Source organism: Anopheles cruzii, chromosome 3 (genome assembly GCF_943734635.1).
Source record: "Anopheles cruzii chromosome 3, idAnoCruzAS_RS32_06, whole genome shotgun sequence".
Classification (NCBI taxonomy): Eukaryota; Metazoa; Arthropoda; class Insecta; order Diptera; family Culicidae; genus Anopheles; species Anopheles cruzii.
Window position 1 is genome coordinate 23,508,539 of NC_069145.1, and position 24,063 is coordinate 23,532,601.

At 47.4% G+C, this 24,063-nt stretch overlaps 6 protein-coding genes across 9 annotated transcripts in view; 2 read left to right on the forward strand and 4 right to left on the reverse strand.

Annotated features, from left to right (window-relative positions):
• LOC128274037 (synapse-associated protein of 47 kDa) overlaps nt 1-6,855 on the reverse strand; it is a 24,120-nt gene extending 17,265 nt beyond the window's left edge. For both annotated transcript variants that reach the window (XM_053012122.1, XM_053012121.1), the window contains exons 1-2: nt 6,786-6,855; nt 3,558-4,141 (exon numbers count right to left, since the gene is read on the reverse strand). In XM_053012122.1, the coding sequence (XP_052868082.1) occupies nt 3,558-3,754 (197 nt within the window). In that variant the 5' untranslated portion in view covers nt 3,755-4,141; nt 6,786-6,855. The remainder of the gene's footprint in view (nt 1-3,557; nt 4,142-6,785) is intronic.
• Nucleotides 6,661-8,545, forward strand: LOC128274039 (zinc finger CCHC domain-containing protein 10). Its single transcript, XM_053012123.1, has 4 exons — nt 6,661-6,764; nt 7,224-7,434; nt 7,530-7,691; nt 7,760-8,545. Exons 2-4 carry the CDS (start codon nt 7,397-7,399, stop codon nt 8,271-8,273), a joined length of 714 nt encoding a protein of 237 aa, XP_052868083.1. The 5' UTR covers nt 6,661-6,764; nt 7,224-7,396; the 3' UTR covers nt 8,274-8,545.
• On the reverse strand, nt 8,443-11,323 carry LOC128270079 (DNA replication licensing factor Mcm2). The gene is made up of 2 exons (XM_053007485.1): nt 11,318-11,323; nt 8,443-11,245 (listed from the first exon to the last, which is right to left on the reverse strand). The coding sequence occupies exons 1-2, from the start codon at nt 11,321-11,323 to the stop codon at nt 8,585-8,587; spliced, it is 2,667 nt and encodes an 888-aa protein (XP_052863445.1). The 3' UTR covers nt 8,443-8,584.
• A 579-nt stretch (nt 11,324-11,902) lies between these two features.
• LOC128270455 (transcription initiation factor IIA subunit 1) lies at nt 11,903-17,755 on the reverse strand. Of its 3 annotated transcripts, XM_053007851.1 has the most exons (6): nt 16,743-17,755; nt 14,487-14,699; nt 13,929-14,409; nt 13,523-13,837; nt 13,186-13,427; nt 11,903-13,097 (listed from the first exon to the last, which is right to left on the reverse strand). In XM_053007851.1, exons 1-6 carry the CDS (start codon nt 16,767-16,769, stop codon nt 12,990-12,992), a joined length of 1,386 nt encoding a protein of 461 aa, XP_052863811.1. In that variant the 5' UTR covers nt 16,770-17,755; the 3' UTR covers nt 11,903-12,989. The 3 variants fall into 3 exon arrangements, with proteins under 3 accessions (XP_052863811.1, XP_052863815.1, XP_052863812.1); XM_053007855.1 differs by lacking the exon at nt 13,523-13,837 and having other exon boundaries at nt 14,502-14,699; XM_053007852.1 differs by lacking the exon at nt 13,523-13,837.
• Nucleotides 17,756-18,787: 1,032 nt separating this feature from the next.
• Nucleotides 18,788-22,344, forward strand: LOC128275745 (squamous cell carcinoma antigen recognized by T-cells 3). The gene is made up of 6 exons (XM_053014355.1): nt 18,788-18,915; nt 18,988-19,208; nt 19,270-19,611; nt 19,685-20,520; nt 20,597-21,776; nt 21,849-22,344. The coding sequence occupies exons 1-6, from the start codon at nt 18,880-18,882 to the stop codon at nt 21,967-21,969; spliced, it is 2,736 nt and encodes a 911-aa protein (XP_052870315.1). The 5' UTR covers nt 18,788-18,879; the 3' UTR covers nt 21,970-22,344.
• Nucleotides 22,120-23,883, reverse strand: LOC128275746 (something about silencing protein 10). Its single transcript, XM_053014356.1, has one exon. The coding sequence runs from the start codon at nt 23,848-23,850 to the stop codon at nt 22,402-22,404; it is 1,449 nt and encodes a 482-aa protein (XP_052870316.1). The 5' UTR covers nt 23,851-23,883; the 3' UTR covers nt 22,120-22,401.
• Nucleotides 23,884-24,063: the final 180 nt, after the last annotated feature.

Below are 24,063 nucleotides of genomic sequence, written 5' to 3' on the forward strand. Positions count from 1 at the left end.
ACAGTATCGTAGACGCCCAGTTAAAGAGCCCATTTGGAGGTATACCAAATAAAAAACGAACACAGCGTAAAACACTTCGACGGGAGGCACATTTCTAAGATATGTTCCCAGCATACCATTTACGCTCACGAACGTGACCATCGTTCCAAACGTTGGTTCTTAACGCACCACTCACGGGTGACTGAACAACTTCATGGTGATCCATCATCCGTCGTATATAGTCATACAAATGAGGCCAATCACTCAAAAGCGCAGATGGGTCCATTCGGCGTTTACTTCGAAGCGCGATAAACCCAATGAATGGATGTTGGAAAAGCTTAGCTTAGATTTTTCCGAAAACAATTAGTACTCTTAATTTTTTTTGTGACCACAAAACCGAAACCGAAACCAAGTTTGCAGCTTACAGTGAGCAACCTCTCAAAACCCTCACGGAGAAAAACGAAAACGGTCTACCTGAAACAGACCAGGCGCCTCCATAATCCGGAACGCAAACCCAAGTAGACCGCACATAACACAAAGCTAATCCACAATAAAAACAAGGCCAAGGCGCTGCTCGATCACACTTTGCAGTTTCGAAAATATTGATCCAAAGAAATTCAATCAACACGATGGCGTGACGGCAGAACAAAAAAAACATAAACGTTGGGCAGGGCAGAGATGGAAATGAAAGCTTACAGAAAGGCGTTAGACCGTGTGTCGGGCAGCAGAACATATCGCAGAAGAAACTCCCCATTTCGATCGTCCACTCAGGTCCCATTCAGCACGAAATTGCACCGCTTCTTGAGCTGTAAAACACGCATCGCGTATTTTCCCTCCTGAGCCCTAACAGTCTGGCCCAGTTACGTAATAACCCCAGGATGCTGTGTTTCACCAACGCTTTTCTACAGGTTGCAAGGTTGTGAGAAGGACGTCGTTTTTATTGTCCAGCATATTACATGCAACACTTGGATCATATCCCGGTATATCGAGCACTAAAACGAAAGACGAAACAGCTAATGATATCATTCGACCGCACATCGGGTGGCGATAAACAATGTAGTCTCCTGTTGCTTTCGTTGGGGCAGCCGTTGGCGTCGTCGGAAGAGCGTGAATCGACTCTTGTCGAAACTGCGACCCGGTGCGAAGTTACCGGTGGATTATCCTTCATTTGAGGCGCAACAACGTCATGTTATTGAAGCAAACTGGAATCGGATTGGCGCTACAAAGTTGGAACGAGCCGTTTGATGTTTGGTACGAGCGTCAGAAGACGCAAAAACAATGAGGTCGAGGTTCAAGATTGTCAGGTGCTTTGTTGTTTGCTGTAGTGTTAGAACACATCATACGTAAGCCACCAAGAAGAGCAGCAAGACCTCAGGGCAACGGAACAAAAGGTTATATGTATGACGACGCCTGCTTGCTGCGATCAATAAAACATTGTAAAGAGCAATCAAAGAGCATCAGATGCTTGGCTTGCTGAACCGTGATAGGAAATATTTCCAATTTGCGTCAGAAATTCACTCAACAGCTGCCAGTGGAAGTTGACATTTTCTTCGTAACAAATTTATCATAATTTAACGTGACAAGCGCCGGTGACAAGCGCGGTCACATTTCGGTCCCATACTCGCGCTAATATCATTGTAGAAACGAGTTAGCACAAAAAATTGCCTTCCTCATACACTGACACCCATTTACGGGACAGCGTACAGTGAACAAAGCAAACAACGCGTATCTCGATAGCGCAAATTACATCACCAATCGGAGATCCCTTTTGCAGAGTTCAGCGTCACTAAGCACCGCCGCTGAAGGGAAGAAGTGTGTGCGTAAAGGAGGACCGCTTGAAACACCTCCGAAACTTTATAATGGCATACTCCAGGGATGCTTGCAGCTTCGTGGAGATGGTTTTATCTTTTTATCGCTACCAGTGGCTCTTTTAAGACGGCATCACTAAAAGGGGCTGTGGAATCTGTGGAAAAGTTGCTGCTTTACAGTAAAAGTCAAAACAAAATCCGGACGACAAGAAGTATTCAATACTCAAGAGGTGCGAAACAGGATACGACAAGAGTGTCTGCAATTCCCAATTAAATCCCAAAAAGGAACATTTTATGCTGAACCACACGCTTAAAAAGCGTTACATCCATTGCACGGTGAATATTGTAGAGAAGCAAACGAAAAAGCTCGAAAGTTATGCAAAAAGGATAAACCGTGTGAGTGTGTGGTTGGGTACGTAAAATTTAATTTGTCCTCACACTTCGCACGCGTGTAATTTCATTACTCAAACGTTAATACGTGCTGCTTCAACCGTGGAGCGTACTGCCATCCACCTGCAAACTCCAACGCCAGTGATGGGAAAAATTAAACGATATCTGCAACACAACTTTCTCGCACCTCTGATATGGTTCACCGTGACTGAAGCCATGCCAATCCCATGGGGCCTTTTTCTGTTCCACTGTCTCTATCTCCGTTTCTCTTTCTATTTTGGTTGTGTTGAGGTAAGTTGAGAGACCCACTATTCCGGCCAGTTTGGAAGGTGGGAATGCGTAATAAATTCAGTGGAGATACGGGTGTCACAATAAATTGTTGACTCAATTAGATGGCAAACGCAATGGCAAACGCTGCCGAAGCTTCGCATCGGCCATTGTTGGTTAATAAAGGGCCGTATATCTAAAAACTCTACTTTGGCCATCATAATCACATCAGATCAGAAAGGATGAACCGAATTGGCGTGTTGCTTTAAACTCTTCGCAAAGTAAATTAATGAATGATACTAAAATAAGGTAAGTTCAAACGTTTTATTACTATAAACTAAGAGAAACAGAGAAACAGAAAGTAATTGAACGCAATAAACATCAAAAAACGTCCCTGCTTGAAAAAAAAACCCCAACCCAGCCAATCGATCGATCTGATCTAAATGTCATCCGACTTCCGGTCTCTCTCACTGTGTGCCGTCACATGGTCATCAACATCACTTATCCTTTCATGTTTGATGCACATACACAGAAGGGCTAAAAAGTTCTCGAAACTGTCAAAAGTAAGTAAAGGCTACACGGTGCACAAAACCAGAGAAACATATCGAAAAGCAAACAGAAAGGAAGGAAGAGAAAGAGAACGTGAAAGTGGAAAGAAGACAGAATGCGTTGGTAGAAAAAAAGAAACAATGGAATAAAGAAAAAAAGCCACACACCCGCCTACTGAGAGTCTTCTCCGAGCAGCAACGTGCTTGGGGAAAGGAACACCGTACACACACATGCACGCGGCCGAAATGCAGCAAGGATGTTTTCAGGAGAGAGCGCGAAAAGAGCACAAGACCCCCATACGGAGAGCACAAACTGAGCAGATCTCGAGTGCGAGTAAGGCTGCTGTATCATGTGATTGAAATTTTCTTACATGGGGCGAGTTTATGGAAAATTTGTTCGAAAATAAGTTACTTTCCCGCAAACACTGAAAGTGTGTCGGGCACAATGTACTTCGTTCGATGCTTGATTACATAACAAGGTGCCTTTTTTCAAAACGCAACGATGGTATCACGTGAGCTGCCTCAAACGTGACACGATGCTTTCTCCGAACCGCAACGCGCTTACCTTTTGTCGCCTCCATCGCCTGCAGCTGCTGCGTCGGGTGCCGCCGCTGCCGTAGACGACGCCGCAATAACACCGGAAGTAGTCGCTGTCGCAGTGGTCGCTGCCGAGTTCGGGGGAGTCGGGACCTCCTCGTCCTGCGGCTCGCCCTTGGCCGCGCCGATCCAAGAGGTCACTTGGTTTGTTAATCCGGAGAACATGTTCACTTCAACAAGGTTAGGGAAGGTTGAAGGATTTTTTGTGCCCCTCTTCTTCTCGCTGAGTGCACTCTGCTTCCGTTCGGCAGCACACCGATTCGGGACAAATTGAAACTATTTCTTAACGCTCCGAACGCCACGCAATATCACAGCTACAGCTCGATTGGCACACAGCTATAGCAACTTTGCGTTTTCGGTTCGCCTACTTAGAGCGTGTAATATAACGATGTTTTGCTCTAACGATCGGTCTCACAGTACGTTCACTGGTCACTTTTTGCTAGCGTCGAATGCGGGGCCGAACCGTGCGCATCAAACACGAAATCCTATGAAATTAGGTGGCAACACCGCACTCTAATGAGTCCGTCGGCAGAGTATCACTGAAACGCTTTCCTGTCGATTATACAACACAAGAACGAATGAAACCAATACACACACACACACTCGTGTGGTGTCCGTTTGGTAGGACACGGAACAATGGATTAACCGACAATAGGACGCTCAGTTCGGGTTAGCTTGCGGAATCGCCGCAGAGCAGAAGGATCTCATGTTTCGGATGCTGTCAACGGACAAAAGCACCACTCACACCCACAAACTCTACCAATAATCAGGCCAACGCACCAAGGCCGCTAGATGTAGTGTCTAAATGGAACACGGAGCAATTGGAAGGAAGCCAGCGATGTCTCCTTGCGAAGCCCTTATGTGCACTGCCATTTCTGACGGGCAAGTGTGCGACTACACTTCACTCGAACTCAGTTGAAAGGGTGCTTTTGGAGTACTTCTCCCGAAAAAGAGAGTACATTGACGAACCATATACGATTGACAATGCAGCCGAATGTTACTAACATGACAACCCACGGTTAGTGTTGCCGAAGGAAACGAAAGGTTTCCGTCAGAACATTCTGTCCGCTGGAAGCTTTGGAAGCCAAACCGGCAAACATGGAGAAAGTAGTTTCCACGGTAAATTACTATTACTACTTCAACAAGCTGCTGTTTTCATCGTCTCATGGATATTTGCGTTGATATTTTCTCGATTCGACTATTCCTCACACACACACACACACACACACACGAACACTTGCTCTTCCACGCCCGTGTGTTGTCGTACGCAATTAGTCATCCTATTAATTCGCAAGGGTCCTTGCCTTGCGACACAAAATGCCAAATGCAAAGGGGGAGCCCTAACTGATGAGGAAATACGAGAGGAAATGATTCGGTGGAAACAATAGAAGTGAAATAATTTATTTAAAGGCCTGGAAATCTGGATAATGTAGAGCATATGAAACAACTTTTCGCACGCTTTCTTTCCAAGTCTCCAGAGACACACGTGACTAACACTTTCCAATGTACAAGCGCTTCTAAGCACAGCTCAAGTGAACAACTGCGCTGATAATCCAACTTTATGTTGTCCACTGCTTACTATGGCTATAGATTTGCACGACCTTCCGTGTGGAAATTATTATGGAACAGAACCTCTGTTGCAGAATTTTCGCATTTCATTTCCACTCGCACCGTTAACGGGAATTTCCCTAACCTTTCACACAATCAATATTTTCTCGGCTGAACTAACAGTCCGCTAATTACCGGAAGCGATATGTGAGAAGTAAAAAATTTACTTCCGTCCAGCACACCAGTCACCGTTGCTAGCCGATCGAGTTCGTCCGTTCGAATGACTCGAACCCGAAGGAAAGTTCAAGCGCACGGCCCGACTAGTCCGCAATGTTGGAGATTTCTCGGCTTCGGGATTTCGATCGGTCGGTCCCTCTCTTGCTGGCACACACGCACATCCACTAGAAAGACCTTCCAGTGTGTCCTTTTCCACAAAAAAGCTCGCTTTTGCGCGTACCACCAGCAATGCGCATTCGCCGGACGGGACTGACGACAAACGTCACAAGCAGTACGAGAAGTAGACGAACTTTACACGTTTTGGGAATGCCATCCGTTCTCTCAGCGCGAGTGCGGAAGCACGCCAAAACGCCGAAGTAAACGGCCAACCGCGACATCTCGACCCCGAAACGCCGAAGGAAGTTTCCAGCATAAACCGCTTCAAGAACCATGCCATCCGACATGCGTACCACACGCGCGTCCACTTCGCAATAGCCGTTGGTAGTGGAATGTGTCCTTCACTGTTGGCGTCGGAAGGAAATTCAAACGATGACAGTTCTGTCCCCATCTGGAAGGACAACTGTTTATCTACGATGTGCCTTCCATCCATTGATTTTATGCAATAACTAACTACAAACAATTTATCAACATAGCAACGTGACTTCCAGGCCATGCCAACAGTGCTGCAACTTTGCTCAGTCCAATCAGGCTGCCTATCATGAAGAAGGAATCAAAAGGATTGAGAAGTTCGGAGCGTGTTCGAAAATAGTATAGCACAATCGATCGTTCCCCTGCGAACCTTTTTAAGAACGCTCAATAATCTAATTTAATATAGACCAATCAATAGAGAGTATTTGAGCTATCTATGGCGCGCCTTCGTTGCTTCCAGGAAGACATGGGTTAATGATCTTGCGGATTGGGTTGTTCCGGAGATGATGATAATCACATTTGCTTGACTATCCTACACAATCGTGTACTTACGACGTGGCCTCAATGCTCTCCACACTGCGTGTACATCGCTCACGAACCACCCCTAACCCGTGGACGAATACCCTTCGGATACAGCAAGAGCATTGGAAGAGCGGAAAAATCGATACTCCACCAATCTAGTGAGAAGGATTCGCAAGTCCAGTGCTTTTGCTAAAGCAATTTTGCCTTTCTGGCGCTTGCCAGACTGTGGGGGCAAATGTAGTTTCACACATCTGCTTCGGTACCGTACCAGCGAGGAGTGATTCGTGTTTTTAAGTGTTAGTACCTAATTTGGAGCACAAACTCGGAGGTTTCTTTTGAGTTGCGTGCTTTTTTTGCTACGGATTCGACTTTTTATTAGCACCACGCAATTTAACCGATTGTACACTGCCAACAAAGATCACACCTAAAAGACACGACCGAGCTACAAAACAACGTAAAGGTACTAGAACTGTTTGCTTACACGTACGAAGGTAGGAGGAGGAGCAATTCTTTGGGAATTTGGGCACTGTTCACCGCGAGTTGGAATTTGCACTACGCACTGGCGAAGACGAACGGTTTACAGATGAAGTTAGTTCCTTGCACTGAAAACGTATCGAGCGCACAACGAAAACAATTGGCTGGCGCAACTGATATCGTTGACAGCTGTGTAAACTCGGGCTTCGTTTATACTGCCATGGTTGTGTTCTGCTTCGTGCCGATTTACGACATGGAAGAAATATTAATCGTCTACGGAACCCTAGCGCGTGATTTATGCTGTTATTCGCACTGAATTATAAGTCTTATTCGTTATTTGAAGGGTTTTTCAGTGCCATCAATCATTCTGTATTCCGCGGATGGGTTTTCCAGAAAAGCACAATCACGTATGTTCAATCGCAGTTGTTTTCATTCCAAAACATAGTCTCAGCGGCGTTGTTGACGGTGCTAAAGTGTGGACCCTCGCCTGAAAATTTGCATTGAAGCCAATCTTAGGTGTGCGCCGTTGTCTATTTAAGTGTACACCCCGGGCCAATCCGGCTATCGGCAAGGAAGTTCTGTGGCAGTACTCTTGTGCTGCATCTAACACAGCGCAAAATGCATCTTGGTGCCCAGAAGCTAGCACTGAAGCAAAAGTAAGCACGCGGCATGTGATGACCGGCGGCTGAGAAGGCGTCGTCTGCAGACAACGAGAATTAATTGAGCAATTCTTTTACCTCTAATCTTTAAGAGAAGCAAAGTTGGCAGCCGCTTTTCCCAAGGGAATACGGTGTCAAAAATGTCTTGAATTCGGCCACTGGAGCTACGAGTGCAAGGGCAAACGCAAGTATCTGCACCGGTCATCGCGAACGCAAGTGTTGAAAAGTAACTTGACTAAACTTCGCGCAAAAAAGTAAGTGGAACTGTGAGCAATCGGAAATCCGTATGCCGAAACTAATTCACAATTCGTTAACATTTTAGTGGCGAGAGCAACGAAAGTCAATCGGATCCGGCGGTGAAGAAGAAAACCGATGAGGACAAGAACCATTCCAGTGCGAACTCCGGTTCCTCAAGCAGTAGCGATAGCAGCAGAAGTAGCAGCAGCAGCAGCAGCAGCAGCAGCAGCAGCAGTAGTAGCAGTAGCAATGATAGCGACAGCAGCGATAGCGACTCAAGTAGCAGCACCAGCAGCAGCTCTTCGAGCACTAGCAGCTCAAGCGGAAGCTCTAGCAGCAGTAGTGCAGGTTCTTCCGAGGACGAAGCAAAAGTAAGCAAAAGAAAGAACCTGGTAAGCGAGAAAGATAAGGCTCTTAACGGACAGGAAGTAAATATCGGAAGCTTGACGAAAACAAAACATGGAAAACCGAAAGACAGAAAAGGTAACAGAAAAGGTGGTGGCAATAACGTAAGTGACCGTTCCGAGAGCGGCACGGAAGGACCCTCACAATCTAATGACGAACGGAAGAAAAGAAAGCGTCGCAAAGAAGGTGACTAAGGGCTGAGTTCAGAATCTTGCCGACCCTACTTCATGCATCGCTAACCATCGCTTTCGCCAATCGCGGGTGTTCTACACGGAAGTTCCACACAACCTTAGGCCCTTCCCGCAACTAACTTACGCCCATCAGCGAAGGTCTCTTTATGCCCCCTATCGGAAAAGAAGAAGCAAGCACACATTTATTCGTAAAAGTAATCGTCTAACTTGTACATATTGATAATGAGAAAAGTGAAACGCGCAAAATAATCAGAAAACGTAAATAAACCATACATATTTAGTAAAGCAAGTTGGTGTAGCCGTCGTTTTCCACTTTACGCTTCAGCCGCCTCGGGTACGATCTGTACGATAATCTTCCGCTTGGCATCGTAGGAGAATCCATTGGTTTTGAAAACTTCCGATTCCAGGAATGGCTTGAGATTGTGAATGTCGATCGCTTTAGCCCGTTCGGACAGATCCTTCTCCATGACCTCGACGTGCGTGGCTCGGGGTCCATCCTTGCACCGCAGGTAGGCGAGCTGATCGAGCGTCAGTTGACGCAGAATGAAGAACAGCAATTCGGAGTGATCGCGCTGGAACGACAGGTACTTCTGGAACGTGGAGCGCATTTTGTTCATCACGCTGAATTTTTGCGCTTCGATGAAACTCTCCAGCATCATACGGATGGCCATGTTCACGTCTACGTCCTGCACCGTGTCGCGCAAGTGCATGCGCGCATGCGCTTCTGACATTCGAATAACACTTTCAATGTGTCGCACCGTGATAGGGAGTGAGCCGGTCGAGAGCGATTCCTGGCGCAGCTGCGAGTACATGTTGGCGATCTTGTCCTGATCCATATTCGACAGCTTCGGGTGTACGTTCTCCTTTGCGTACACGATGTACTTCTTCAAAAGCTCCTGCGGTATCTGCATGCTGTCCTCGGGCTGCGATTCTGGCACCACGTCCACCATTGATGGGTGATTTTTGATGTGCGAGTTGACCACGAACCGGGCCAGAAGTTGATCTTGCATCGGATCAAACTCATCCTTCACCACACACAGAACATCGAATCGGGACAAAATTGGTTCGGATAGGTTCACGTTCTCCGAGAACGTCATGCTTGGATCGTAGCGTCCACCGATAGGATTGGCTGCCGCAATCACGGCACACCTCGCTTGCAGTGACGTCACGATGCCTGCCTTCGAGATGGAGATTGATTGCTGCTCCATAGCTTCGTGAATCGAAGTTCGATCCTGATCGTTCATTTTATCAAACTCATCAATCAGGCAGACTCCCAAATCGGCCAGCACCAGGGCACCAGCTTCCAGGGTCCACTCGCGTGTCGTCGGATTACGTCGCACATATGCCGTCAAACCGACGGCCGAAGCACCCTGGCCGGTAGTGAATACCGCTCGTGGAGCGATCTTTTCTGTGTACTTTAGAAACTGCGACTTGGCCGTTCCTGGGTCGCCGCACAGTAAAATGTTAATATCGCCACGAATTTTGTGTTTGTCGCCGGGATTTTTCGATTCACCGCCAAAAAGAGACAGTGCAAGGCCACGCTTGATGTAGTTGTGCCCGTAAATCGACGGTGCCATGCTCTGCACGATCCGCTCGCTGATGCGCGGATCCTTACTCAGCCGCTGGATCGTCGAAATATCTTCATCCGTTAGCGATGCCACTACGTGTTTGCTGTTTTTCACCACCAAATGGTTGGCAATAAGGACGGTGGCAAACACCGGAAAGCCCTGCTCCGTGTTTAGCGATCCATCGTAGTTGTTGGTGTAAATACCCGTTACCTCAATCTCATCGCCCGGCTTGCACTGGTCACAGAGGTCGGCCAGCAGCACGCAATCCTTGCTACGTGGAATACGTCCCGCCGGAATACGACCGGGCGATTCCTGCAATGTAATCTTCTGGTAGTTTCGATACAGCGTTTGCTCCATGTTGATCGAAAACGGTCCAGCACTCTGACACTCGGGACAAGAACCCGGCTTGACCTCCGTGTTCTGGCTCTGGACGAATGGCCCCAGCACGTAGCCACACTTGACGCAATCGTACTTGATGACCGAAAGCTGTGGCAGCACTCCGGTCGTTGCCGTAACAACGCCCAACGTTCGAACCAGTTGGTTCAAATGAAGCTTCCGGAACGTGCGTAATTCCTCCACGAGCGGGAGATCCGAAATGCGGACATGGATCTCATTCGTCACGCGCTCGTACCACGGATGGATGTCAGTTACCATCTTCTTTGCGACCTTGTCCATAATTTCGAGCATTTGGAAGGGTGCCTCGGGCAGAAAGTACGCCAAGACATGTTGGTTGCGTGCCAGATCCGGATACGACACCACAAAGCTCGAGTTGTTCTGTTGACACATGCGCTTAATCCGACCGAGGTAAACGTAAGTTCCCTTCTCATCGACGAACGTTCGCAGAAAGTTGTTGAATCGATTAGAAATTTCGGTCCGAGGTCCCAACATCGAAACCCACTCTTTGATGCTGTGTCCTTTCGTTTCATCGAGGTTCTCAATCGATTCAACCATCTCCGCGTCCTCCGTTTCAATCTCCGCCGCCTTCTCCGCGGCCCGGCGTTTCGCCTGCGGGATGTCATCCTCGTCATCGCTTTTGTCGTAGAATAGATGATCCTGATCGTCGCGATGAATACCGGCCGCCCGATCGCGTCGCCGCATTGCGACCTCAGCCGCGGCTCGATCTGTCTGCGAAATATCGCTGTACTCCTCGACATCCAGCTCGTCCATATCGTACCGATCCAGGTGCGGCACCGGCCGGTAGTCGGCTTCCATGTTGTCACCAAACAGCTCCTCGCCATCGGCTTCCTCCTCGTCGACCATATTGTCGTCGCGTACCGTCGTGTCGCCGAGGATTTCTTCCTCGTTCTCGAACGGCTCGAAATCGCCAACCGGAGAGGTCATCCCGGACCGAAAGTTTCGGCGATCCATCTCCGACGGAAGGTTTGGTGCTGGCGAGCTTGGCGCGTCCTGCAAGAGGGCACGCAGCCAACGAATACGTGCTTAGTGTCGATTTCAAATTTAATTCTTTCACGCACTTACCGACATTGTACGATATTAAAATATTAACGTAAAAGAAAAATACACGTAACACGTAATACAGTATCAGTTACAACAATAAACTCAACAACTCGTCTACCGCGCAGCAGCGTTCAACTTTCCGAAGCGCAACACTTAAGCTGAAAGCGCACGGTTTGCGCGCGCAGCTTTGACAGCAGTGCGTTAATGAAATGTCAAAATAATCGCTTTTCCGTCAACGGTATTGTCGATACAGAAAAGTCGACATAAAAAAGTATTGAACTTTGAAAAATTAATACAATGTACAAGGTTTAATTTATGTACAATTGACTAATAGAGTAATTTGACCAATTTTTCATACATTTTGCTGAGAAAATGAGTATATATGGGGTTAAACAGAAAAGGGATGAACATTGAAATAAAAATGGAAATTCTTTGATTCTAAACATTCATAAACATTTCTTCGTCTCATGTTGGCAGAGAAGTATTTTTCAATGGTTTAGGATCAACATTAATGTCTAAGTCATTCTGATAGGTTACTGAAATTTTTTTTTTCTTTCCAAGTGCAGCTTGTGAAATGAAGTACATTTGTGAAATGATATTTGGGCTTACATTTATTGTTTTACTCCATAGAATGTTAATCCGGTTTTGGATAGTTTGCTGTTCAACGCTTCCAAGCATGGCAATAGTTCAGTTTCAAAACAAAAAGTAAGATTCGACCTTAAGAAAACGCGCAACTGTTCCATGAAAGTTTTATCATAACGTTCACCACTTTTGTGTTTTTAGTTTCGTTACTTTCCGTTGTGTTATTTTCATTTTAGCAAAAAACAGAAACAAACAAGTAAATCCAGTATCCATCACTGTTCAACATGACACAACTTGTTCTACTTTCTTTTCTCCTGTGCATCGGGAACCGGCCTACATTGTAAGAGGGGAAAATATCTCCAGAATATAATGCAGTTGCTTCTAGGATAAGGTGCAGAGTGTGTGAAAATGTATTGCTCAATGATTTTCAATAGTAGTTGATTACTATTACATCGCTAGTTCAGCTAGTGATCGCGAACGACACCACTCTGATGCGGATGAGACAAGAGTTTTAAATGGTGGCATATCGCTAAATGTGATCATAAAGGTTTTCGTTTCGCAATCAACCATTGCTGGCGGGTTGTGTAAGGCTTTTTCCTCAGAGAATCGAACTGTTTCGCATATCCGAAACATAGTCTTTGTCTTATCATTTTCATCATACAATACGGACAAACACGTTAAAAGGCATGCTGGATACTGTGAAATCATTGCGAGAATCAAATCTTTTTTTCTATTTGGTTCAGTAGCTTTTTTAAAGACGACACACAGTAAAGCACGTTTATGTATTTTTGTCTGCTTTGTTTTGTTTCCGCAAAAAGGGGTAGAAACTGAGGCGCATTCTTACTTCTAATCTACATTTACTAGCGCTATTTACTGCCACTATTTCACACGTTCCTATTTCTCCGTTTCCAGAGCTTCAGAGCGCCGTAATTCAACATAGCTGTGTATCCTTTTCCAATCTCAACATTTTGTTGACGATGTTCTGAATATTGAAACATTTTTTTACCTTCTGATTGGAGCCATTTACAACTGACCTTAGCTGACCCGATACTTTACTGACCATATCGATCTCAGTAAAAAAAAAAACAAATAACACCGCTCCACCTTTTTCTTACCATTCGGCATCACCATTCGATTTCTGAAACACAAAGTCCTTACCATTAACATGCATGATACCGTCTTTTAGATAAAACTTCCACTTGTTTCGAGATCGGGTGATCTGTAAAAGGAATGAGCGAAGTATTGAAAAACGGTCATTTAGATGTTAATCCGTATTACGATTGCAATTGAGGCACTCTTCTGCATACCTTGTCATACTGGCACACGACAACGTTATCCGTTTCGAACAGGTCGGACGCATCTTCATCCGTGACGTCGTCCTCACTGTTCAGCGGTTCTTCCTCGGCGCCGCCCTCTGCATCCAAATCATCCTCTTCTTCTTTGTCCAAATCCTCGTCGTCATCGTCAGGAATGTTGTCGTCGCTTATGTCGCTCGCTTCCTCATCCGACGTATCGACTGCACCATCCAACTGACAAATCCGAATTATCACTGCAAAGAACGGGCAATAACGGCGTACATGAACTATCACGCTGGACCGTGTAACCATTTTAACAACCGTGTGGTGCCCGCTTAATGCTACTTACCTTCGTCATGAGCCGCCGACGCTGAAGCTGCTTTCCGCCCGGCCCTTGATAATCGACGACGAACATTTTTACCTCCAACGGGCTTTGCTGTAGAGCTGCTGGTAGCTACCATGGTTTCACTGTCAGATTTTTTGCTGCCGTCGCCATTCGTGCTTGGTGTGGACAGTAGCTGCCATTCGAAAAGTACGGGCCTGCTCGATTGCGCACAGAGCTCCGAATTTGTTTGTATAATCGGCGAATCACTGGGCGAGTAGGATTCGCCCATCGGATCATCATCGCAGGCACCATCCAATTGCTTTTGGATCGGAAGTGTATCTATTGAGTAATAGAGACGACAGTAAACGGATAAAACCATAAGCAAGATTTCCACAGAGTTGGTCATGTTAATTTAAGGTGGGTTACGCACGCTTATTCATGCTGCTGCTCTGCAGATACGAGTTGACATGCTGCTGCAGGACTGAGGACGCAATTTGTGGCGGCAGCGGCATGATGGAGGAAATGATTGGGCTGGTGAGGACCTGCTGCAGTTGGTTCTCTTGCAACGCGGACGCAGGCACCTGTATCGTCAGCACACGTGGCTGACTGTTGGGCACGTTCGGTTGCGCCGGAAGCGTAATCTGGATTGCGACCAGCTTGTTCGGATCGAGTGCAGCCACCACGGTGGACGGCACAGCCCCAGACGACTGCTGCTGGGCACCGGTAGTCGAGGCGGTAGTCGTCCGATTACTGCCTGTCATTGATTCAGCTGGTTCCGGTTTAATCGGTACAGATTTCACATTATTGCTGGCAGCAGTACCACTGTTAGCCACTTTACCATTCTCTTGGTTTGTGGAAGACGATGCTGCCGCAGCAGCTGCTGCCGCCTTTGCTTTTTTGGTTCCGTTTGCCTGCAATGTAAGGGCGACGGAATGTATATGAGATCATAAGTCACGATATTTGAAACTATCTTTAGCATTGAGGTTACCTTGGAGTGCGAAACCGACTTTGCGCCGCCCAAAATCGGTGGAAGCTGCTGGTCCTGTGCTTCCGGCCCTACCTCGACCGCTTTATTCGCCAGCACCTTGGAGGTCCAAATTTGCTTCAACTCCTGCAGCACCTGCTCGTCAACACCCTCGTCAAGAAAGGCGTCCCGTACACCGCCAATGACATCGTCGATAACCGTTTGGTATACTTTAAGCTGGACAAAAGGGAACAGAAAATGAAAAATGTTGTAAGAAGAAAATTACACAAGGATTTGCGGTAACTTCTGAGACAACCTCCTTAACAGCACCAAACTGTCGTAGTAATATTCTCAATCAAAATGTTCTTAACGCAGTTAATTGGCAATTGTTACCAGTTGTGGTGATCGCTTACGATTTCATCAACGAGAACACAAGCGCACACTTCACCATTCAATTTGATCAAAACTTGGCATCCGGGGGGGGGCAAATATTGTTGTTGACACAAAGGAACAAAATGATAAAATGGAGAACATTTTACTATGTAAAACTTCCCCGCAAAAGCCACAGAGTCTCAAGTCTTTAGCGTCACCAAAGCACCCTCCTACTAGCCGGGTGATAACGAACGAACGAACGATGAAGGAGGCCGGTGTTTTTCCTTTTCCATTTCAGCATTTCGTAACCAATGGTAACCAACGGGGTGAGATCCAAAAGTAGCAGGAAGCGCCAAACCGCTGCAAGCAACTGCACACGTTGAGCGTGGTTCGGCGACATACCCGTTGATAGATAAGCTTTATCAGTCGCGGTTCGGTTCTCATTGCCCACTGTCCTAAACTTGACCAAGTTCCTGAAGGTGGTTACTTGCAATGGCAACAGAAAGTCGCAATGTGATTGACACTTCCCATAAAGGAATTATGTATTGCCCGCATGAAATTCGACAAACCAAGCATACTATTCTCGTAAAACAAGAGCGTGGAAAAATGTGCTTCATCTATCAAACATGAACACAACAACCGGGTTCTGCAATTGTTTTTGTCAATACAGAAAAAAGTATAAACTAGAGGGTTAATTGCTCAAAGTTGGAACGCCATCATTTTATTTGTTTTCTCAGATGGCCCCTGTCTATTTTACCAAATGCTGTCTCGGCTGGCGTTAAAACTGTATGTCTCCACAGCGTTCTGATCGAATGTGGGTGTCTGCCACTAGAAATGTCATATGTCTACAGGTGGGTTCAGGCGACATGTTGAACACCACACACGCGATAAGTAGACGATACGGTTCCGCGACCACTTGCGACATCATAAAAGAAAAGTATACAGAAACATAAAATACCGGTACATTATCGCAAAGCACGCATATTAAGGATCACACGAGAGTTTAACTCTCCAGATACCAGATAGACACTAAATACTTAGTTTTTTAAAACCAATTGATTTTGGTCTGGATTTCGTACAACAATGGGGCTCCCTGCCTATTTTTCTTTTGCAGGTGTACAGCTCCAAGCAATGGGAACAGCACTGATAAGCGGAGTAAAGTACCTGTCTTTGTCCCACGGCAAAAGCTAGCCGTCTTGACAAACCTACGCACATACAACAAAACACAATTTGTTGCAACTTGATTTTTTGTATCAACTTTGCAATATTTGTATTGGTTCTTTAATGTGCACCGCATTTATGTGCAATGCAAACCACTTTTTTGTTATTGAGATGCAAATTAAATTATTTATCGAAAATAGTATAATCGACCAAAGAACGAACGCAGCAAAAACTTTCCTCAGACGACCGCGCAGCGGTTGTATCGCCAAATAAGAAGAAGATGGTTACTAAGAGCAACATTAGCCAACTGATAATTAAAATACTATTTAGTCTGTAATCGATTTGATTTTCTAATCCAATAAGCGTATCTGCAAATACATCGTAATCCAAATCCACGCCATGCGCTGCTACCATATGGTGGCCTCCTTTTCTTTTTCTTTTTCTAATGAATATTTCTTCACCAACAGTGTTTAGGATAACTCGCTTTTGCGCCATGCGGAAACACCACCCTTTGGCCTCTGCCATATGGATCCTGTCTGTACCCGTAGCTTGTCCATTACTCTAAAACCCTTCAAGGTACGTCGTCTTTAAAGAATCTTTCTGCATGTAATCACACAAATGTAGCCAAACAAATAGGTTCATGCCTGTGTGACATGAATGTTAATTACGAAGGCCTTACAAACCAGGTAGCTGCTCATCCCAATATGCATGAACATTCGTAGAATATTCATAAGAATAGTCACTTACCACCGATGTCTGACTGAGAGCCATCATGAGCTTGTGGGGGGTTTGCTATCGGACAGTATCAGTTCCTGGCGTTCCGGCAGAACTCTTCAGCGGCACACACTTCAACGGTGCGTTCCTGGTCCGTTCGTGTCCACCGCGAACCAGTTGTGCGGTGCGATAAGAGGCCGACAACAAGTGCGCACTCTGTTGCGACCAAGATATTCTTTCGCCTCGTCCTGGGAGTTACAGGCAGCGAGCGGCGCCACTGAAACGGTTTCTCGGTATCACTGAGGCGCCAGCGCAAGGGAACGGGCACGGGAAAAGTGCAACAGCACCACACGATTTTTGTCGGCCGCAGAATGCAATTTTGCTACGGCAACTGACTGACAGCGCCTATGATAATGGCGAAGATGACGATCAGTTCTCCGACGAATCGCTTCTCGCCCCAATGACTCGTGATTACGTTGTACACTTATTCGATTCGTGCTGCTCGAGTTTGTCTTCGGCCTTTCGTTGTCTCGTTGCCCTAGTTGGTGCTAATCGCGGCTCTACATGGTCCTTCGAACTTCGTACTCGGTCGGTGCTCTACCGTTGGGAGCTCTTTGGCACACAGCCTCCTCTGGTGTCGCCGTTCTCGAGTGCGCGCGGGTGATCACGATCCTCTTGGCGAAGGTGATACGATACCGATGGCTGAAAAAATCACACCTCCGTCTACTGGACGGGCGAATGTGCACAGCAGTAGGCCTGATGTTTGTGCCAGTTTGCGGTTCCGGCTGGCGAGTTAAGTCTGAGCATGAATGAAGCACAATACGGCCCGGGGTGTCGCGACACGACCGTGATGATCACGAGACCCACGCCACACACGAGGAGAGGTTGCTTTGCCGTCGACGACGTTGTCCGCGTATTAGCGGAAGCTGCCCGTGCTTCTTCCCGCCCGAAGATTTGTTCTGCTTCGCTGGCTTTTGGGAGACTCCCGTAGCTTGCGGCAATGACGAGAAGAAAACGAAACACACCGCGGCCTGCCAGTCAGTAGCGAGCGCCGTTCACACACTCATCGCACGGATTGACAACAGCCGCACACACCACTGAGCGAACACACACCGCGGCGCGAGATAAAAAAAAAAGTGGGATGACGGTTGCGGCGAACGGGTACGCAAAAAAAAAATGAGTAAGTTACACCACCGCCTGTACCGAGGTCGTCGGTTTGTGTAATAAGTTCCAATTCGCTACTCGTAGCGCGAATTTCTTCAACCGGTCCGTTTGCGCCGTTTTCTTGACCCACGTAAACAATCCAACAGCAAATCCGCCTTACGTTGCTCGAAGTGGCAGCGGTCAGAGTGGTCTTTCTGAGCCCGTACCAAGGGCCCCCTGCCGCCGAAGATACGAATCAACCTGCTGCTTTCGTCGGATGTGCTGCCAGTGCTGCTTTGATGGGTTCAATACCAACGAAGGCCAACCTTCGAAGCGCTTGGTGCCAAATTGATCAGCAACCGCCGAACTATCGTCGTAGTATCGCAAAAGAAGATGGACGCGCAATTTTCTGCCGTCCTCCTTTTTGAGGTGTCGCTTACTTGAACGCGCTACGAAACTGTACCATTTTCCACAGAACGAACACACCAACCGTGCGCGGCAACGAATTGGTACGTTTTGTCGTCTCGGCTTGCTTCTACCCGCGGAGTGACAGACGGAAGGTAAGCTGTGATAGTGTTGATGCTCTTGATGGTGGTGTTCGTGTTGGCGCTGCTCTGAATTTCTTCGACGTAGCACTGACAGCCAAACGAATTCGTTGAATTATTCGTTGAAAGGTAGACCAGACATTTTTATGTTTGCTGTTAACTATTCAAATTAAAAAACAGCGTTCCATGCATACCCCTTTGTTAAAAAATCCCCATTATCGAACTCATTTCCCCTTTTTGAATGCTCACCGTTGGAATATTTAATCGATCGCACGCCATTTGGGAGGCGGAACAATTCACAGTGTACACATTCGTGTGTGGTGGGAAAGAAAACAAAATACGCAGCTGTCAAAAGGCCAGTATTGTTGGGGTAATTTTGTAAGGTTAGGACGCCGTGAAGCTGGTTCTAACCGCAACAAACCGTGCGAAAGTACGAAAAATTGTAAAAACTAGCAATCGAGCATTTGCAACGGCAGTGCAAAATGTCCGACGTGGAAATGACGGAGCAAGGCGAACAGGTAAGTCGACCAGGTGGCATTATATTTACTCCGCTTACGCCGTGTGTCACTCCGGTACGGTACTCGCTTCAGGCCGTGATCGACACAATCAAGCTAGACTCCGACGATGACGACGATGCCACATCTTCAGAAGGCAGCCACACGGAAGATGAAGAAACGGAGGACGATGACGACGAAAACGACGATGAATCGGTCGAGTCCAAACACATCAAACAGTACATTGAGATACTGACGAAGATTGCGGGGGACAAGTACAACTACGACAACTACGTTCAGCTGCTGGAAGTGGCACAGTAAGTGGTAGGAGTTCTCATGCAACTGGGCCACCCGTAATGCCATGGTTTTGTTTTGCAGCGAAATGAATGACCTCGACAAGATTCGTCAGAGTGCCGAAATCTTTGCGGCCATGTATCCGCTATCGCCGGACATCTGGCTGCGGTGGTTAAAGATCGAAGCGTCTCTTGCATCGACCGACGAACAGATCGAGAAGGTTGAAAAACTGTTCCAGCGAGCACTGACGGACTACTACTCGGCCGAGGTGGCGCTCGAGTTTGCCGGATTGGCCCTGAAGACGGACAACAAAACGATTGCGGAACGTATCTGGAAAATACTGGTACCGACGTACGCGCTACACACGTTCAAGGGAAGATCCATCTTCGAGGCATACCGCGAGGATGTTTTGGCGAAGAACGGAGAGTAGGTTCAACGATCTTTTTTTCTATTTTCGCAGCAAGAAAGTATCAAGTGTACATTTCGTTCAATATTTCAGTTCCGTGGAAAGCTTCAATCGAGTGGCTCGTATCTACGAGCAGGAACTGAAGATACCGCTGCGCAACATGGAAGACTCATACATTGAGTATAAACTGCTCTGCGAAAAGTACAAGTCAATGTTGACCGATTTGGATGAGGAAAAGTTTGAACGACGCTACAAGCAGGCGAAAGCGGCACTCCAGCAGATGTTGCCGCACGAGACGGCTCTTGCGGCGTTAGAATCACACCAGCACCAGGAGCGGGCCGAGCTGTACCGCAAGTACATCGCCGATTGCCGGTCTGACATTGACGACGATGAGAAGCAAATACTGTACGAACGGATGGTGACTGAGTGCTGCCTGGATGGGACCGTTTGGTTGGACTATCTGCGGTACCTGCGCCACTTTCCTCCCGATCCGGACGATAATCCTTCCTCGATCGTCTTCCGACAAACGCCACTGGACCTGGTGAATCGTGCCCTGCGCAACTGTACGTGGAGCGCGGAGCTGTTCGTCGAAAAGATGCGCATCGTTGAACGTGACCAGAAGGCGAGCTCGAAAATGACGGTAGTAAAGATTATGGAAGATGTGGCATCGGCCGGTCTGCAAACGCCGGAAGCATCGGTCAAGGTTTGGCTGGAATATCTGACGTTCTTGAGACGGTATACGGATTTTGAGAATGAAAAGGAGCGCGACATATTGCGCGCTAACTTTGATCTGGCGTGGAACCAGCTTGGCCGAACGTGGGGTGTGTTGGCTGATCCACAGTGCAAGATTTTGCAGTTTTGGGGCAGGCTTGAGTACGATGCGTTCCGCGAACCCAATAAGGGTCGCGATCTGTGGCTCAGTGTAATGGGTAGGTGATGATGCCGGGTGAATGAGCTGATGCAACGTTTACTGACTTGACGATCAATCTCTTCTTTCGTCCCCAGAAAGTGCCGATAATTCGACACGAGCCGGACTGTGGATCGAGTTTGCCGAGATGGAAGCCAAACGCAACGCCGACGCCGTTCGAAAGCTGTACCGCAAGGCAATCTCCTCAAACGGCTTAGATGATCCGGAAACACTTGCCGCCGCATGGTTGCGCTTCGAGCGCTGCAACGGTACGCTTGAGCAGCTCATCTTTGCCCAGGAGCTTTGCAAGGCCACGATTGAGAAGTACTACAAAACATTGATCAAACCGGTGCGCTCCGCAAAGGGAAAGCCACGGGTGGATGCGGTGGCAAAAGACACGCCTTCTTCGGATACGACACGGAAAGACGGAGCGACGGATGGCACGGCCAAGAAAAATCTAAAACGCACACACGAACAGTCTGCGGTTAACGATGCACCGAAGGAAGAATTCAAAGTTCCTGCCATTCCGTCAATCAACAGTGCACCGAAGTCAGGGGAAACGAATTCGGAATCGGCTGAGGAGACGCACGAACGATCAGACGGGGAAGTGAAGCGTGCCAAACTAGAAACACCGGAAAAGGGAACCGAAACTCGCCAGGTGTTCATCAGCAACTTAAGCTTCGATGCGACGGAACAGGAAATTCGAGACACTTTTCCCGAGCTTTCGATAGAAAGCATCGAACTTGTAGCGTCAAGTTCGGGTAAAAGTCGTGGTTTCGGTTACGTTCTGTTGTCCAACGAACAGGATGTACCGAAAGCACTTAGCCTTGACCGTCGTCCACTGGCCGGACGCCCAGTATTCATTTCGAACGTAGCGCGCGATAAAGCCAACCGACAGCATCAGTTCAAATATTCTTCGGCCGTTGAACCGAACAAACTGTTTATCAAAGGCCTTCCATTCGAGTTAGGTCGCGACGACTTGCAGCGCCTTTTCGAACCATTCGGGGCCATTAAGGACATTCGGATCGTGTGCTTCCGAAACGGACGCTCGAAGGGTCTGGCGTACCTCGAATACGAAACGGAGGCGGCAGCCAAGCGAGCGGTGCTGAAACTGGATCAACACGTGATCGATGGGTTTACCATCACCGTTGCCATTTCGTCACCGCCACCAAAGAAGAATCCAACCGCTACCGAACCGATGAAAGCATCCTCCGGTGCGGCGGAAGACGGTGGAGCTACCTCAAGCCTCGGTGCTGGAAAACGCCAGTTGGCGAAAGGGTAGGTGAACAGAATGCCTAGTCTACCTTGGAGACATATGTTATTCTCGGTTTTCGATATCTTCCATTCCAGTGACGTGAAGCAGAAACTTTCGCCGATGATTCCGACGGCGCTGCTCAAGCGAACAACGGCCCCCGCTGGTACGGAAAAGCCCAAATCGAACGACGATTTTCGTAAGCTGCTTCTTAAGTGAGCAGCAAATGGGAATCTTCCGATTCGCACCCAACATTCATCATAACATTCTTCGTTCTTCGTTCGTGTGTATTTTTTTGGAGGACTATAAGTTTGGGGCAATTCTCTCAACGGAGAGAGTAACAACAGTAAAAATAGCGTATGGAATAGTTTTATTCCGCCTTTTCTCTTGCTTCCATCGTCAACCGTGTTGTGCGATAGGCAGCGTTTGCGTTTCTTTGCGGAAGTGGTTTATTCCGTAGTATCCATAAACATCGCGATTAATTTTGTGTCCGTTATCGCGGATTCTTCCATCATTACTGCTACTCCACGTAATATTTGCTTTTCCTGTGTCGCTTTTTGTCTGTATTTGGGTTTATATTTCTCACTTTGTAGTGCCGTGAAAAATGTGAGAATAAAGTTATTTCCTTAACATAAAATCCCAGCCACTTTTTCACTTCAACTTAATGCCACGCTTCACGAACGGTTTGATGCTTGATTCTCCTGTGTATCGCGTCGTTTCGGTACGCACTGGCCGGATGGCCCCCTTGCGTCGGATCAACGCCTTACGGTACTTCAACTTATTCTTCACGCGCACGTTGCGTTGATCGCGACGTTTGCGCACCGTCAAGCCCTTGTTTTTCGCGATCTGGTAGGTGATCTTGCGTTTTCCGACCTCATCAGCCGATTCCTCTTGCTCCTCTTCTTCCCCATCGTCGCCGTCTTCCAATTCCTCGCCGTCGGAAAGTTTTGGCCGTTTGGTAGTTGAAACTGACTCAAGTTCGCTTTCATCTCCATCTTCCAGCTCATCGTGGGTCGATTCTTCTTCGTTCGCCGTTCGCGCAAGGTTCGATTCCAATCGATCCAAAACACCGAAGCGATCGCGCTTTTGGCTTCTGATGACACCGGTGCTGCGTTTGTCTACATCGTCGGTAAATGTGATTTCTTCGCCGGCCGCCAATGCATTTTTAAGCTGCTCAACCTGTCCTTTGATGCTTAGTTCATACTTTTGGTCCAGCTCCTGTAGCAACTGCTTCATCTGTAGCACACGTTTTACCAGCGGATGAGCCTGGATGCGCACCCTTTGCGCCTTAAGCAGTACGTAAAATGTAATGTTGCTGCAATAGAGCAAACCGAGCTCGTAGCGTTTTTGCAAAAGCTGTGCGAATGGGTGGTCCAACTTATCGCGTGTTTGGAGAAACTTTAGCACCGGTTCCATCGTTTCAGCGCATTCGCTCAGCTGTTTGGTGCAGTCCTCCACCAGACCCGCAAACTCCGGTGAATCCTTCAGGAACAGATCCTTCTTTTGGCGTTCCGTTAAATCCGAGAGATCTTTCTCGATAACGATCAAATCCTTCGAAGCAGACTTTGAACTTTTGGATTTTGTTTTCTTGGACTTTTCAGTGGGGGTCGTCTGCTGAGTGCTATCGAACATGAATGGATCGAAAAGAAAGTCGGCCTCGGTCATGTCTTTCATCAATCGCTTTTGAATTTCCTTCGCTTCCTGTTCCTCCAACAAGGCCAATTCCTCCTCCTGCGCCGTAAGACTGTCGTAGTCGCGGTCAGCATAGCCCGTCCCGTAGAAGGCACTCGCCTTAGAGCCCCACGCTTTCCGGTCCGGCAAATAGTCTTCCTCGTTTGCTTCATCGAGATCACTGTCGTGCTCGAACTTGCGGATATCCTCAAAATCCGGCTCCTCGTCCTCGTCCTCGTAATCGTCCCCGTCGGTGCCATCAGCATCGTCATCGAACTGTAATACCGCTTCCGAACCGTCGTCTTCCTGCTGATCACGCCGGTTAACGTTGAGCTTTAACAGCTGTTTTTCACCATCGCTATACTCATTTTCTGAATCGGATGGTTCATAGTCACTGCCCACGTCTCCGAATTTTATTTTTTCCGACATCGTAAAGTTGCTTCGAGGTTATTAAATTGAAAAATGCAAGGAAGTTAAACCACACACTGCGCACCGTGCAAAACACGTGCGGTTTGTTTTGTATACGACTTTTGACAGTTCTCTGCTAACTCAGGGTTTTTGCGGAAAGGTTCAATAATCGTTGGACCGTATCCGAGTTTGATTCTCTAACACCTTTTTCATAATTTATGATACACATTCAAT

What these genes read in the sequence shown, in the direction of transcription:
- LOC128274039 (XM_053012123.1), top strand. Translation starts at nt 7,397, where the DNA reads ATGCATCTTGGTGCCCAGAAGCTAGCACTGAAGCAAAA. An exon ending in AAGCTAGCACTGAAGCAAAA is followed by an intron (nt 7,435 to 7,529) that starts GTAAGCACGCGG and finishes CTAATCTTTAAG; the next exon opens with AGAAGCAAAGTTGGCAGCCG. An exon ending in ACTAAACTTCGCGCAAAAAA is followed by an intron (nt 7,692 to 7,759) that starts GTAAGTGGAACT and finishes TTAACATTTTAG; the next exon opens with TGGCGAGAGCAACGAAAGTC.
- LOC128270455 (XM_053007851.1), bottom strand. Translation starts at nt 16,769, where the DNA reads ATGATGGCTCTCAGTCAGACATCGGTG. An exon ending in CTCTCAGTCAGACATCGGTG is followed by an intron (nt 14,700 to 16,742) that starts GTAAGTGACTAT and finishes CCTTTTGTCCAG; the next exon opens with CTTAAAGTATACCAAACGGT. An exon ending in GTCGGCGGCTCATGACGAAG is followed by an intron (nt 13,428 to 13,522) that starts GTAAGTAGCATT and finishes CGTTCTTTGCAG; the next exon opens with TGATAATTCGGATTTGTCAG.
- LOC128275745 (XM_053014355.1), top strand. Translation starts at nt 18,880, where the DNA reads ATGTCCGACGTGGAAATGACGGAGCAAGGCGAACAG. An exon ending in CAGCTGCTGGAAGTGGCACA is followed by an intron (nt 19,209 to 19,269) that starts GTAAGTGGTAGG and finishes TTTGTTTTGCAG; the next exon opens with CGAAATGAATGACCTCGACA. An exon ending in AAACGCCAGTTGGCGAAAGG is followed by an intron (nt 21,777 to 21,848) that starts GTAGGTGAACAG and finishes CTTCCATTCCAG; the next exon opens with TGACGTGAAGCAGAAACTTT.
- LOC128275746 (XM_053014356.1), bottom strand. Translation starts at nt 23,850, where the DNA reads ATGTCGGAAAAAATAAAATTCGGAGACGTGGGCAGTGACTATGAACCA.